Source organism: Maniola hyperantus, chromosome 28, assembly GCF_902806685.2.
Source record: "Maniola hyperantus chromosome 28, iAphHyp1.2, whole genome shotgun sequence".
Lineage (NCBI taxonomy): Eukaryota > Metazoa > Arthropoda > Insecta > Lepidoptera > Nymphalidae > Maniola > Maniola hyperantus.
The window spans coordinates 1,531,549-1,544,442 of NC_048563.1; the positions used below are offsets into that span (position 1 = coordinate 1,531,549).

At 38.3% G+C, this 12,894-nt stretch overlaps 3 protein-coding genes across 5 annotated transcripts in view; 2 read left to right on the forward strand and 1 right to left on the reverse strand.

Moving 5' to 3' along the window:
* Positions 1-12,894, forward strand: part of LOC117995034 (zinc finger protein 549-like) — a 137,918-nt gene that overhangs the window by 90,467 nt on the left and 34,557 nt on the right. The window lies entirely within an intron of this gene.
* LOC117994905 (zinc finger protein 271-like) lies at positions 1,101-6,905 on the reverse strand. The gene is made up of 7 exons (XM_069508145.1): positions 6,765-6,905; positions 5,848-6,022; positions 5,604-5,696; positions 5,345-5,479; positions 4,757-5,010; positions 3,971-4,020; positions 1,101-3,545 (listed from the first exon to the last, which is right to left on the reverse strand). Exons 1-7 carry the CDS (start codon positions 6,833-6,835, stop codon positions 1,696-1,698), a joined length of 2,628 nt encoding a protein of 875 aa, XP_069364246.1. The 5' UTR covers positions 6,836-6,905; the 3' UTR covers positions 1,101-1,695.
* Positions 7,395-11,960, forward strand: Cpsf5 (cleavage and polyadenylation specificity factor subunit 5). The gene is made up of 4 exons (XM_069508430.1): positions 7,395-7,781; positions 8,452-8,563; positions 9,446-9,536; positions 10,205-11,960. Exons 1-4 carry the CDS (start codon positions 7,561-7,563, stop codon positions 10,450-10,452), a joined length of 672 nt encoding a protein of 223 aa, XP_069364531.1. The 5' UTR covers positions 7,395-7,560; the 3' UTR covers positions 10,453-11,960.

Consider the following 12,894-nt stretch of genomic DNA (forward strand, 5'->3'; position numbering starts at 1 on the left):
AGTATGGCACTACTCCTTTAACACTATAGTTTGAATCATTGACTTTTGGTTTGAACCTGCCTACATCCATACACCTTCCAGGTTAGCCCGCTATCATCTTAGACTGCATCCTTACTTACCATCAGGTGAGATTGCAGTCAAGGGCCAACTTGTATCTGAACAAAAAAAATGAGTCAGTGAAACAGCAATGTCAAACCAACCAATTTCATATGAGTTTGGTGGCTAGGTACCTTTCTTTCAGTGTCGAGCAGTGACTTGACAAATCATCCCGCTGGTCAGTATGCACCTTTAGAATGTATCTTTAGCAAATAAAAGACGGGTTTTATCAATAAAAGGCGGAATACAATAGAAACTTATCATAATTTATTGGTAAGTAGGTACATAATACAACAAATTCATTCATCACACTAATATTATAAAGCCGAAAGTTTGTGTTTATGTTAGTTACTCTATCACGCAAAAACTATTGGACGGATTTGGGTGAAATTTTGAAATATAGACCTGACTTAACACATAGGCTACTTTATATGTGTTTTAAAATGAAACAATTCCCACTGTTTGGTTTTCTTAATGAAAACCAATATACATATAAACCTATAATGACGAAGTCGCGGATATCATCTAGTTATACTACTTAAACTACTATACTTTTACTTAAATACCTAGTATACTTAAACTTGTAAACTGATTTACTCTATTTTTATTTTTTTGTGATTGTACTGATATGACACATTCAAAAAGTGTACTATGCATGTAGGACTTACTTTGAATAAAATATTTGAATTGAATTGAATTTTAATTTGAGTTGCATATTTTGAATTGAACAACGAAGTAATCCTTCAACGGTTCCATTTTTCCTTTTTAGGTACGGAACACCAAAAACTAAAGATTTAATTAGTTACTAAGGTACTCATTAATTTAGTAGGTGAACAATGTGGCTAATTCGGTTGTACACAATCTCTAAACTAAACTAAAATGGCACGTCTAAATCTATTGCTATCCCTTTCATAATGTTGCTTGCGGAAAAGGATAGCACTGGATTTAGACCTGTTAATTTAGTTTAGTTTAGATATTGTGTACAAGAGAATCGGCCCCAATATTGTCGAGACTTGAGTAAGCTAGGTTAACATTGTGGCTAATTCCATTGTACACAACCTCTAAACTAAACTAAAATGGCTCGTCTAAGTCTATTGCTATCCCTTTCATAATGTTGCTTGCGAAAAAGGATGGCACTAAATTTAGACCTGTTAATTTAGTTTAGTTTAGAGATTGTGTACAAGAGAATCGGCCCCAATAACATTAGTTAGTTAGTAGCCTTGGTTTCCTTCAGTCCACTCTACAAGCTGCCGCTTACGTAACTCGCTACGACTCATATGCGATATTTATTTGTTCACACAAACTCACACTGTGGCTTTTCTCTTGTAAGTCTTTTGAGTGATCATGTACAGTCAAAGGCCAAAACTCGTTTAGCACCTTGATCAGATTCACTTGCACTGCACGGCACGGTTGTGCGCACATCTGAGTGTTTGTGTGGCGTGTTTATAGAAAAGGGTCATAAGTGCGAATGGTTTTTGATGCAATAGATTTTCGGTATTGCTACTTGAATTCTAAAGCCCACTGTACAGGAAGCCTCAGAGTGAACTAGCAGTTTAGCGACAGGTGTCGTCGCATAACTAACAAGCGACAGCTTGGTACTTAGCCCGTGTGAGTCTTCATGTGCCTCACTAAATTAATATTTTGTGTACATTGATAATTGCACAACTTACAAACAAAAGGTTTTTCGCCAGTGTGAGTTCTCATGTGCTTCACTAAACTACCACTTTTTGAACATTTGTATTTACATAACTTACAAACAAATGGTTTTTCGCCAGTGTGAGTCCTCATGTGACTCACTAAACTACCGTTCACTGTACATTTATAATTGCATAACTTACAAACAAAAGGTTTTTCGCCAGTGTGAGTCCTCATGTGCGTCAGTAAATTACTGTTTACTGTAAATTTATAATTGCACAACTTACAAACAAAAGGTTTTTCGCCAGTGTGAGTCCTCATGTGCTTCACTAAACTACCACTTTCTGAACATTTGTATTTACATAACTTACATGCGAAAGGCTTTTCGCCAGTGTGAGTTCTCATGTGGTTTACTAAACTACCACTTCTTGAACATTTGTATTTACATAACTTACAAACAAATGGTTTTTCGCCTGAGTGAGTCCTCATGTGCTTCACTAAACTACTGTTTACTGTACATTTATATTTACATAACTTACAAGCGAAAGGTTTTTCGCCAGTGTGAGTTCTCATGTGCTTCACTAAACTACCACTTTCTGAACATTTGTATTTACATAACTTACAAACAAATGGTTTTTCGCCAGTGTGAGTCCTCATGTGCTTCACTAAACTACCGCTCACTGTACATTTATAATTGCATAACTTACAAACAAAAGGTTTTTCGCCAGTGTGAGTCCTCATGTGCGTCAGTAAATTACTGTTTACTGTAAATTTATAATTGCACAACTTACAAACAAAAGGTTTTTCGCCAGTGTGAGTCCTCATGTGCTTCACTAAACTACCACTTTCTGAACATTTGTATTTACATAACTTACATGCGAAAGGCTTTTCGCCAGTGTGAGTTCTCATGTGGTTTACTAAACTACCACTTCTTGAACATTTGTATTTACATAACTTACAAACAAATGGTTTTTCGCCTGAGTGAGTCCTCATGTGCTTCACTAAACTACCGCTCACTGTACATTTATAATTGCATAACTTACAAAAAAAAGGTTTTTCGCCTGAGTGAGTCCTCATATGCTTCACTAAACTACTGTTTACTGTACATTTATATTTACATAACTTACAAGCGAAAGGTTTTTCGCCAGTGTGAGTTCTCATGTGCTTCACTAAACTACCACTTTCTGAACATTTGTATTTACATAACTTACAAACAAATGGTTTTTCGCCTGAGTGAGTCCTCATGTGCTTCACTAAACTACTGTTTACTGTACATTTATATTTACATAACTTACAAGCGAAAGGTTTTTCGCCAGTGTGAGTTCTCATGTGCGTCACTAAATGACTATTTCGTAAACATGTGTATTTGCATAACTTACAAGCGAAAGGCTTATCGCCAGTGCGAGTCCTCCTGGGGCTCGATGACGTACTACTTTGACCAAATTTGCGCTCTCTCAACTTACATGAGAAAGTGTTTGCGTAAGTGTGCGCCCTAATGTGGGTAACTAAGGAACTTTTCCGTTGAAATATCTTTTGGCAAACGTCACAGATATACTGTATCTGGTCAGTATAGTTTCCTAACTGTGTACCGGATATATCCTGGGAATTGTGTTTGTTTTGCCTCGTTATTCGAGAATTGATATTATCACTTATTTTTGCCAACGATTCCTTCAGTTTTAGTACTGAGTCCTGGGATTTCCTTGAATATTCAAAAATGTTTGTATTATTTTCGAAAGACAATATGTCCAACTCGTCGTCTGCATCAGTTGGATGCTCTTCGTTTCCGTGATCGGTCGCGAGTACCGAAGGAGCGACTGAAACACAACAACAGTCCCAACTTAACTCACACTTCGATACTAATCTACGAATAACAATATCTAAGGAAATTAAATCAAACTCAAAAATGGTACTACCACAACGGGGTAGAAAAAAAGGTACATCGACCTTAAGAAAGAGATAGCGGTTTTGTAGAGCATTGTCCTGTCGTTGAGACCGACAAAACGTTACATATGTATTAGTGACAGAGACAACGCTCTACAAAGCCGAAACCTCATTCTTTACGTCGATGCATATTATTTTTCGCTGTGTACTGTACACCTTGAAGACGTTTTTTTAAAAATAGATAAATGCTGGAGCCAGCTGGGTTCACTTTGATCCAGCATAAATCCAGCTGGATTACAAATGGCGCTGGATTGCAATCCCAATATAGGAGCATAAACATGTGTAAAGTTAGTCTTACCCAAAGCTTGATCGTAGACTTCCGACGACTCCGGCTTGCAAATAATGTGCCTGAAAGGATATAATGTAATGTTATATTTATATCACACGTGCGTAAAGCAGCAAATTAAAGAATATGAAATAAAAGTTAACTAAATAACATGAAGTTAGTTACGACAGACACTACGACAATACCGGGTGGGTTTACATAATTTTAACCTCTATTTTATTTGCTCTTTCTTTTGACTCAACTCCTAGTCTTCTAGGAAAAAAAAAATTGTGTAATACTACCTGACAAATACATTGTAATTACTACCTGGTTTAATACTGTATTCTAAATAATAATATGTAATTGTAATTTGTGAATTTCAAAAAAGTTATAATAAATAATTAATTATTTACTCAAATTTAACGCACAATTTAAATTCCAGATAGGTCTGACTGAAAAGAATCCTGATCCATATTATAAATGTGAAAGTGTTTGTTTGTTGGTTTGTCGTGACTTTTTGCATGGCTATTAAAGACCTGGAGAGTTACTTAAGCTTCTTTCGATTTCGGAAAATCAAAGAGTTAGAAACCTAAATCCACGCGGACCAAGTTTCGGGCATCAGCTAGTAGTTGTTAACAAATAAGTCGGCCTTTACACCACAATCTCTTTGGTGAACACTTCTACCATAGGAGATATTATCATGTTCACGAAACATGGATAAAGTGTCTTAACGATAAGATACTTGTAGTAGTATGGAAGATAAAGTCAGTTAACTACAAATAATACACTTTGCATGAGCTTGTCACATATGGTACGTACGCGGCGGGAGCCTGTGTTTCGGTCGCTTGTTCGGCCGCGGCTGGCTCGTCTTCATCATCTTCACGGTCTTCAACTTCCCGTTTCACTGCAACAGCTTCATCAGTTGCGGCAGTCGCGTCTAGTTCTGCCCGTCCGTCCGCGTCGGAGTGTGCTATGTACACATCACAGTAGTCAGGCTCTGATACTGATGAGACAATGTCGGACTGCAGTTGGTATTTCACACGGCTTATCAGTTTGACATGTCGTATTGTTATCTGAAACAAGTTCATGCCTTTAGACAAATTTAAGTAGTATATAAGTAACATTCGCAACGAGCGTGTCCATTGCGGCGCCACTATAAGCATGTGACTGACTGACTAGAGCAATGCTCACATTGTAAGCTGTTACACTACACTCAAACGACACAGGTGGCACGCTTATGCCTGTCCCAGACGCTTGAGATAAACAGCAAACAGCAAGCGTGTGGACGGGTGTTTGTATATGCTTGCCAATGCTTTGGTTCTGATTGGCAGGCAAGCCATCTGTGGTGTTTGCCGATGCTTTACATTCTGTTACATATAACAACAAAGTGCATCAAACATTCCTCACCACTTCATGTCTGTCAAGCAGCTCCATCATCAGGGAGCGCGCTCTCAAGCTCTTGTCTCTGAATGTGCTAAAGTTCACCAGTCTCTGGGCACATTGCACACAAAGCGTCGGTTTGAGCTTTCCTTGACCACACAACTGCAACAAACACAACTAATTCATATACAGTTCCACATAAGAGTGGCCGTGCACTGGTCTACTGCTCGAGCAGTTGACACCGCTCTTAGACTGCACACTGACTTAAGAATGATATACAACTTACAGAATGTCCCACTAAATGTTCATATGCTTCTTCCAACTTGTATTTACTCATCAGAACCAGCTTGCTGCGAGTGTCCAGGCATATCATGCAGACCTGTGCAAAGTGTTATAAGTATAATCATTCCAACCTTCCATTGTGAACTTGAAGTGCGAACCGTATGTACTAAGGTTAGTTTTAATAGGTACCAATATCACTATGCCTTGAAGCTTGAAATGAAAGCTACGAGCATTTATGTAGGACTTACCAACACTGGTGAGGGGACAGCACCAGTACGAATTCGCCTTGAGCCACTTTCTGTTTCATACATATCATCATTTAGAAAATGCTGCGAGCAGACCACAGCACGCTCAGGCAGGGGAGTGTGTTGTTTGCCGAGGGCTCTGAGCCAAGCAGCATGGAGATGCACTTCTCTGGGGAACCTGGAAATTACACCCTGGACTTTAGCATGGAGCAACCGTGACGCGTGACTCATAATAATTAAACAAAAGGTAAATAGCTCTGCCCGGAGTACAGCTCTAGAGTTGGATACAGACTCGCTCGGTTTGTGGACGTGCAGTTGGGAGCTGTGCTCCGATCAGCCTGGGTTGGCGGGAGGCAGGGCAATAAGGTGGCTCGGGTCAGTGACCTCCCTACCGACAAAGCACGGCCGCAAGCGTCTAGGTTATAGTATCATTATCATCATCAACCGATAGCATATTTATCAACATATTTTTCAAGTATATTTTTCATAGTTAATTTTCTTGTATTTCTTTCTTCTGTGTTTTTATAAATTGTATCTTATCAGTTAGTTAGTGCATATATTTATTTAAGCATTATTGTATACACATATTAAGGGTTACCGTTTAGATCTTAATCTATTGTTTTTTATTTTTATTTGGTCCACTTATAGCTGAAACCTGTTTTGTGTGCCTTTATAATAAAATAAAAATAAAATAAAAGACGTCCACTGCTCGACATACTATAGGTCTCTTGTAGGGACTTCTACACGCCACGGTCTTGCGCCACCTGGATCCAGCGGCTCCCTGCGACTCGTCTGATGTCGTCCGTCCACCTAGTGGGAGGTCTTCCAACGCTGCGCCTTCCAGCACCTAGGGACCACAACGTCTAGCGGTTTTCCGAACTATTATAGGTTAGTATACAAAGTTTAAATGAAACACTCACTCGTGAAATGTAATCTCTGATTCGGAGACGACCTCCGCAGTCGTTTTGCAGAACGGCACACAGCACCGCATTTCTAAGATTTATCAAATTAAAATTTTCAAGCTTTTAATTTTATAGTAGGTACAACTTGGCTATCTCTATGAGATTGAGATTCACCGACCAGAAATAAAAGATGAGATTCATAGGGATACTACATCACCGACCAGAAATAAACTACATGTACCTATCTCTATGAGGTACCAACAATTACAAAGTTTATTATTTTTTTATTTTAGCCAGTAGCACCACATAAAAGAGTTAGCAGAGTAGCACCACCCACAGAGTACATTAGTATATGCACTACCGAAGTAGCACCGGAAGAGTAGCACCACCGAGTAGCACAGTAGCCACAGATCACTATATACCATAGACCAGTAATACACCAAAGAGAATATAATCACTACGTTAAAACACTATATACTAAAACGTAGTGATTATATACTTCTATATACTATTTTAGGATTTATCATTCTGTGGTTGCTGGTATGTCCATATCAGGCATCCTTTTAACGAAGCTTCGCCTGCCTGTTCTGTTGTAGTCTTTGGTATAACGTTGTGATTATATACTCTTTGGTCTTTGGTCGCGTCATATGTTATTGGTCTGTGGGTCGCGTCATTTTTGTTGCCGAGAAGATATACCTACAATTTTACGATTTAGTAAAAGAAACGATATTTTATACGTGCCGCGCATGATACGTATAATACATCAATTGTATATTGTTTATTGTTAAGGATATAAGTGTTAAAAGTCGTTGAAATGGCGACAGTCCCCGGCAACAAACCCCAATGGCCGACGCGGCCCGGCATGCAGCATCAAAACAGTCATACGCCGAATTTGACGCTCAACAGAACAATAAATCTGTACCCGTTAACAAATTACACGTTCGGGACGAAGGAACCTCTGTTTGAAAAGGATGCATCTGTGCCGGCTAGGTTTCAGAGAATGCGCGAGGAATTTGTTAAAATTGGCATGAGGAGGTTAGTTTTTGTTTACACTTACCCTGAGATCTAGAGCGCACTTTGACTTTGCTCAGAAGTCAGACTTAAGATTGAGTTAAAACGAGACAGATTTATGTGAGAGATATAGCTCTGTTTCGTCTTAGTCTAAGCAAAGTCAGTACGCTCTATATATTTAACTTTTATAGTCTGCGACAGATTTAGATGGCAATCGGGGTACGAGGCAGAGGGACGTCGCGCACACAAGCACGTCGCCCACGTTCGCCCGCACTGGGTTAGCGCGCGGGCTGTGCGGGGCGTTACCTCCCAGATTGCCATCTCGACCTGTCGTGCACTTGGCGAAATTCCATTGCTCCTGCAGGCATCAATTCGAACCGCTGGCTTATGGAATACCCTACTAGCATCAATTTTTCCCACCAATTTTAATATGATTATCCACCCATCGCCGGCTCACTACAGTGCACAGGTCTCCTCTCAGAGTGAGAAGGGTTTTGACCATAGTCTACCACGCTGGCCGACTTCACACACCTTTAAGAACATTATGGAGAACTCTCAGGCAGGTTTCCTCACGATGTTTTCCTTCACCGTTGAAGCAAGTGATATTTAATTACTTAAAACGCACATAACTCCGAAAAGTTAGAGTAGCCACTAGGCTATAAATTGGGTCAGAAGGACATTATTTGTATTTCAGGTCAGTGGAAGGTGTTCTGTTGGTGCACGAGCATGGATTACCACACGTGTTGCTGCTGCAGCTTGGTACAGCATTCTTCAAGCTGCCCGGCGGAGAACTCAACCCTGGAGAGGTGAGAACTTGTTGCCCTCTTCATTTTTAGGGTTCTGTACTTCAAAAGGAAAGAAGGAACCCTTATAGTATCACTTCGCTGTCAGTCGTGTCTGTAAAGAAACCTATAGGGTACTTCCCGTTGACCTAGAATCATGCAATTTGGCAGGTAGGTAAGTCTTATAGCTGGTATTAGGGGAAAAATCTGAAATCTGAATATTTGTGGTTACATTACACAAAAAATAAAAAAATTGTGGTCATAAACTGATAATTACGATTTTAAATTTTCGAAGTAAGGTAACTATATCAAGTGGGGTATCATATAAAAGATCTTCACCTGTGCATTCTAAACCTGATTTTTATGCATCATAGTTTTTGAATTATCCTGCAAAATGTCGAAAAAATATGACTGTATGTACGTATGGAACCCTCATTGCACGAGCCTGACTTGCACTTGTTTTTTTTTTTTTATTATTCTCTTTAACTATGAATTCTAGCCCCATTAACTACCGCTACACAAAAAATCACATCATTTTATTTCTACAGTCCCTATTAAGATATTAGTAAAATAACACATTATATCTTTGCAGGTTTCCTCACGATGTTTTCCGTGATGTATTAAAAGGCACATAACTCCGAAAAGTTAGAGGTGCGTACCCGGGATCGAACCGCCGACCTGCGATTAGGAGGCCTAACCACTAGGCTATCACAACTATTTTTTGTGAAGGAAAACATCGTGAGGAAACCTGCATGCCTGAGAGTTCTTCATAATGTATAATGTTCTCAGAGGTGTGTGAAGTCTACCAATCCGCACTTGGCCTTCTCACTCTGAGAAGGGACCCATGCTCTGTAGTGAGCTGGTGATGGGTTGATGATGATGATGATTATATCTTTGTAATTACAGGATGAAATAGAAGGTCTTAAACGGCTGTTGACAGAGACCCTGGGTAGACAAGATGGCGTCAAGCAGGAGTGGCTCATTGAAGATACTATAGGTTAGTACAACCTATGGCATACTCATTATTATTATCATATTCATTTATTTATATTGTTTCACTCGAGCGAGCGTATCGTTTAAATTTGTAGCGTGCACTAAAATTTTGAGTTTTTATATGTAAACATCATGTTCCGTCCTTTTTTAGCAATATTAAGAAGAAGAGGATGCAGATACTCTAACTGCCGTACTTAGAGTCGTTTATCGTTACTTAAGATTGAGTTAAAACAAGATAGATTTATGTGAGAGATATAGCTGTCTTGTTTAACTCAATGTTAAGTAAAGATCAAGCGACTCTGAGTAGGGCGTTAAATTTAGTTTAGCGAAAAACAACAGAATCAGCACCATTTTTTTTTTCTGTGTTATTATATTATTCTTAATAGACTAAGCAGCTTTCGCTGATGCGTCTATATCAGAAGTGCTTCGAGTTTTCCAAATGTTTGTCCAATCTATTCTTGAACTGGTTAACAGAACTTGACATAACCACAATCTTAGGCAATTTATTCCATATGTGAACAACTCTGTTGGTCAGAAAGTGTTTTAATGGATTTGACGATGGCAATTGACATTGTAGCTTCATACCATGTCACCTGAATCTAGGATTGCTCCTTCTCGGAAACATGCTCTCAAAATTTGGGACATGTTCAAATTATTTTATTTCCTTTCCAGGTAACTGGTGGCGTCCCAACTTCGAGCCACCCCAATACCCATACATACCACCCCATATAACCAAACCGAAGGAGCACAAGCGTCTGTTCCTGGTGCAGCTCCAGGACAGAGCCCTATTCGCAGTCCCCAAGAACTATAAACTGGTAGCGGCCCCGCTGTTTGAGTTGTACGACAACGCTCAGGGCTACGGACCCATCATATCCTCTCTGTCACAGAGTCTATGTCGGTTCAACTTTGTGTACATGTAGACCTTACCCTAAGGTCATCTTAACGCCGCACTCAGAGTCGCTAATCGTTACTTAAGATTGAGTTAAAACGAGACAGTATGTGAGAGATATAGCTCTGCCTCTTTTTAACTAAACTTAAGTAACGATTAAGCGGCTCTGAGTGCGGCTGTATGAGACTTAAAAGTTAAGGACACTTTAAATATCTAAATAAATATTAAAATCTATTTTTTTTGCATTTAATGCATAGGATTACCATCAAAATCTGTCACTCTACAATAATTAAGGGCTTCGTGAAATTTAAGGGTACCTTAAACATAAACTTTGAAATCTCATTTGTGGCAGTCTGTGCAAATAACTAACATCTAACTCCGGCGCCCAACAGTGATTAAGGGCTCCATAAAATTTAAGGGCACCTGAAACGCAAACTTTGAAATCACATTTGTGGCATTCTGTGCAAATATCTAACATCTAAATCAAGCGCCCAACAGTAATTAAGGGCTCATTAAAATTTAAGGGCACCTTAAAATCAAACTTACTTTTGCAGCAAGCGTAAAAAAGCATATAAATATTGAAGTTTCCGTGTTTTTGTCATTGTGTCCTTAAAATTAACGTGTTTTGATATTTTTAAGGGCGCCTTAATATTTAAAGATTCGATATAAGAAGCTTTTTCCATGTCATCCATACAGCAAGCGTAAAAAATTAAGGCTCCTTAAAATTTAAGGACACTAACAGCCGTACTCAGAGTCGCTTAATCGTTACTTAAGTTTAGTTAAAACGAGACAGCTATATCTCTCACATAAGTCTGTCTCGTTTTAACTCAATCTTAAGTAACGATTAGCGACTCTGAGTACGGCTGTTAAAACTCAAGATGAGTTCATAGGTAATCAAGAGAGAACTCCTTTGCATTTTGAGAGCATCTCAAATTAAAAAAAACTATTGTACACAATCTCTAAACTAAATTGACAGGTATAAATGTAATACTGTCCTTTTCCGTGTGGAGCGTTATGAAAAGGATAGCAATAGATATTATGTCACTTTAGTTCAGTTTAGAGAGCCACAATAATTATGAATTTAAATCCATACTATCCATACTAATATTATAAATGCGAAAGTGTGTCTGTCTGTCTGTCCGTCTGTCAGTCTGCTAGCTTTTCACGGCCCGTCAGTTTAACCGATTTTGATGAAAGGTATAGAGATAGCTTGCATCCCGGGGAAGGACATAGGCTACTTTTGATCCCGGAAAATTAAAGAGTTCCCAAGGGATTTTATAAAACCTAAATCCACGCGGACGAAGTCGCGGGCATCAGCTAGTAATTAATTATCTAGTTGTCTGGTTATGTATATGTAATTTTCTTTTTAAGTAATTTTCTTCGTTTAGTTATAAAAACTTCGGACCACAATATTTTGTCATTAGATATAAGTAATGTTTGACTAAAGAAACATTGAAGATTTGGAAAAATGTGGTTTTATTTTGTGTACCTGAAGAAAGAAGACTGTTTTACTAGATTTAAGTGTTAATTAATTTTATTTATTTATTTTTATTTTATTTTATTTTATTTTATTATAAAGGCACACAAAACAGGTTTCAGCTATAAATGGTCCAAATAAAAATAAAAAACAATAGATTAAGATCTAAGCGGTAACCCTTAATATGTGTACACAACAATTCTTAAATAAATAAATGCACTAACTAACTGATAAGATACAATTTATAAAAACACAGAAAAAAGAAATACAAGAAAATTAACTATGAAAAATATACTTAAAGTGGAGAAGATGCAAAATGTTGATAAATATGTTTTTTAAATATGTTCAAATTATTATTATTTACTAGCGACCCGCCCCAGCTTCGCATGGGTATTGTAGATATTAATGTGGTGTCGGTGAGGAGATTGTAGGCGCCGCTGAACAGCCGCCTACGTCTCGGTTTGTTGCGCGTTAGTTTTAATTTTACGATATTTCATATTATTTTAATTTTGTGATATCTCGTAAGATATTATTCTAAACTAGCTTCTGCCCGCGGCTTCGCCCGCGTGGCCTACAGGAAACAAATGGCATTTTTTTCAAAAACAAACATTATAACATCAGGACGCGCACTCTGAACAGCACCGAATAACACATATGACCTTCCAACCCCCATTTCACTCCTTTTCTCATAGTCGTTTCTTAGCTGACACCTAACCTCAAGAAAAAACCTACTTTCCAAATTTCAAGTCAATTATAATATCAACAATAATTAAAACTTTCCCATACAAACTTACATCCCCTATTTTACCACCCTTATGGGCAAAATTTCCAAAAATTCTGAAACACGTATTTCTTCATTTGTGACCGAAAACCCAAGTACCAATTTTCATGCAAAAAACTTGAAAAATGACGGACTTTCATACAAACTTACATCCCCCATTTAACCCACTTAGGGGTGGAATTTCGAAAAATCCTTTCTTAGTGGATACCTACTCT

What these genes read in the sequence shown, in the direction of transcription:
- Cpsf5 (XM_069508430.1), top strand. Translation starts at nt 7,561, where the DNA reads ATGGCGACAGTCCCCGGCAACAAACCCCAATGGCCGACGCGGCCCGGC. An exon ending in GTTAAAATTGGCATGAGGAG is followed by an intron (nt 7,782 to 8,451) that starts GTTAGTTTTTGT and finishes TTTGTATTTCAG; the next exon opens with GTCAGTGGAAGGTGTTCTGT. An exon ending in GAGAACTCAACCCTGGAGAG is followed by an intron (nt 8,564 to 9,445) that starts GTGAGAACTTGT and finishes TTGTAATTACAG; the next exon opens with GATGAAATAGAAGGTCTTAA.
- LOC117994905 (XM_069508145.1), bottom strand. Translation starts at nt 6,835, where the DNA reads ATGCGGTGCTGTGTGCCGTTCTGCAAAACGACTGCGGAGGTCGTCTCC. An exon ending in TCAGAGATTACATTTCACGA is followed by an intron (nt 6,023 to 6,764) that starts GTGAGTGTTTCA and finishes TGTAATTTCCAG; the next exon opens with GTTCCCCAGAGAAGTGCATC. An exon ending in GAAACACAGGCTCCCGCCGC is followed by an intron (nt 4,021 to 4,756) that starts GTACGTACCATA and finishes ATATCCTTTCAG; the next exon opens with GCACATTATTTGCAAGCCGG.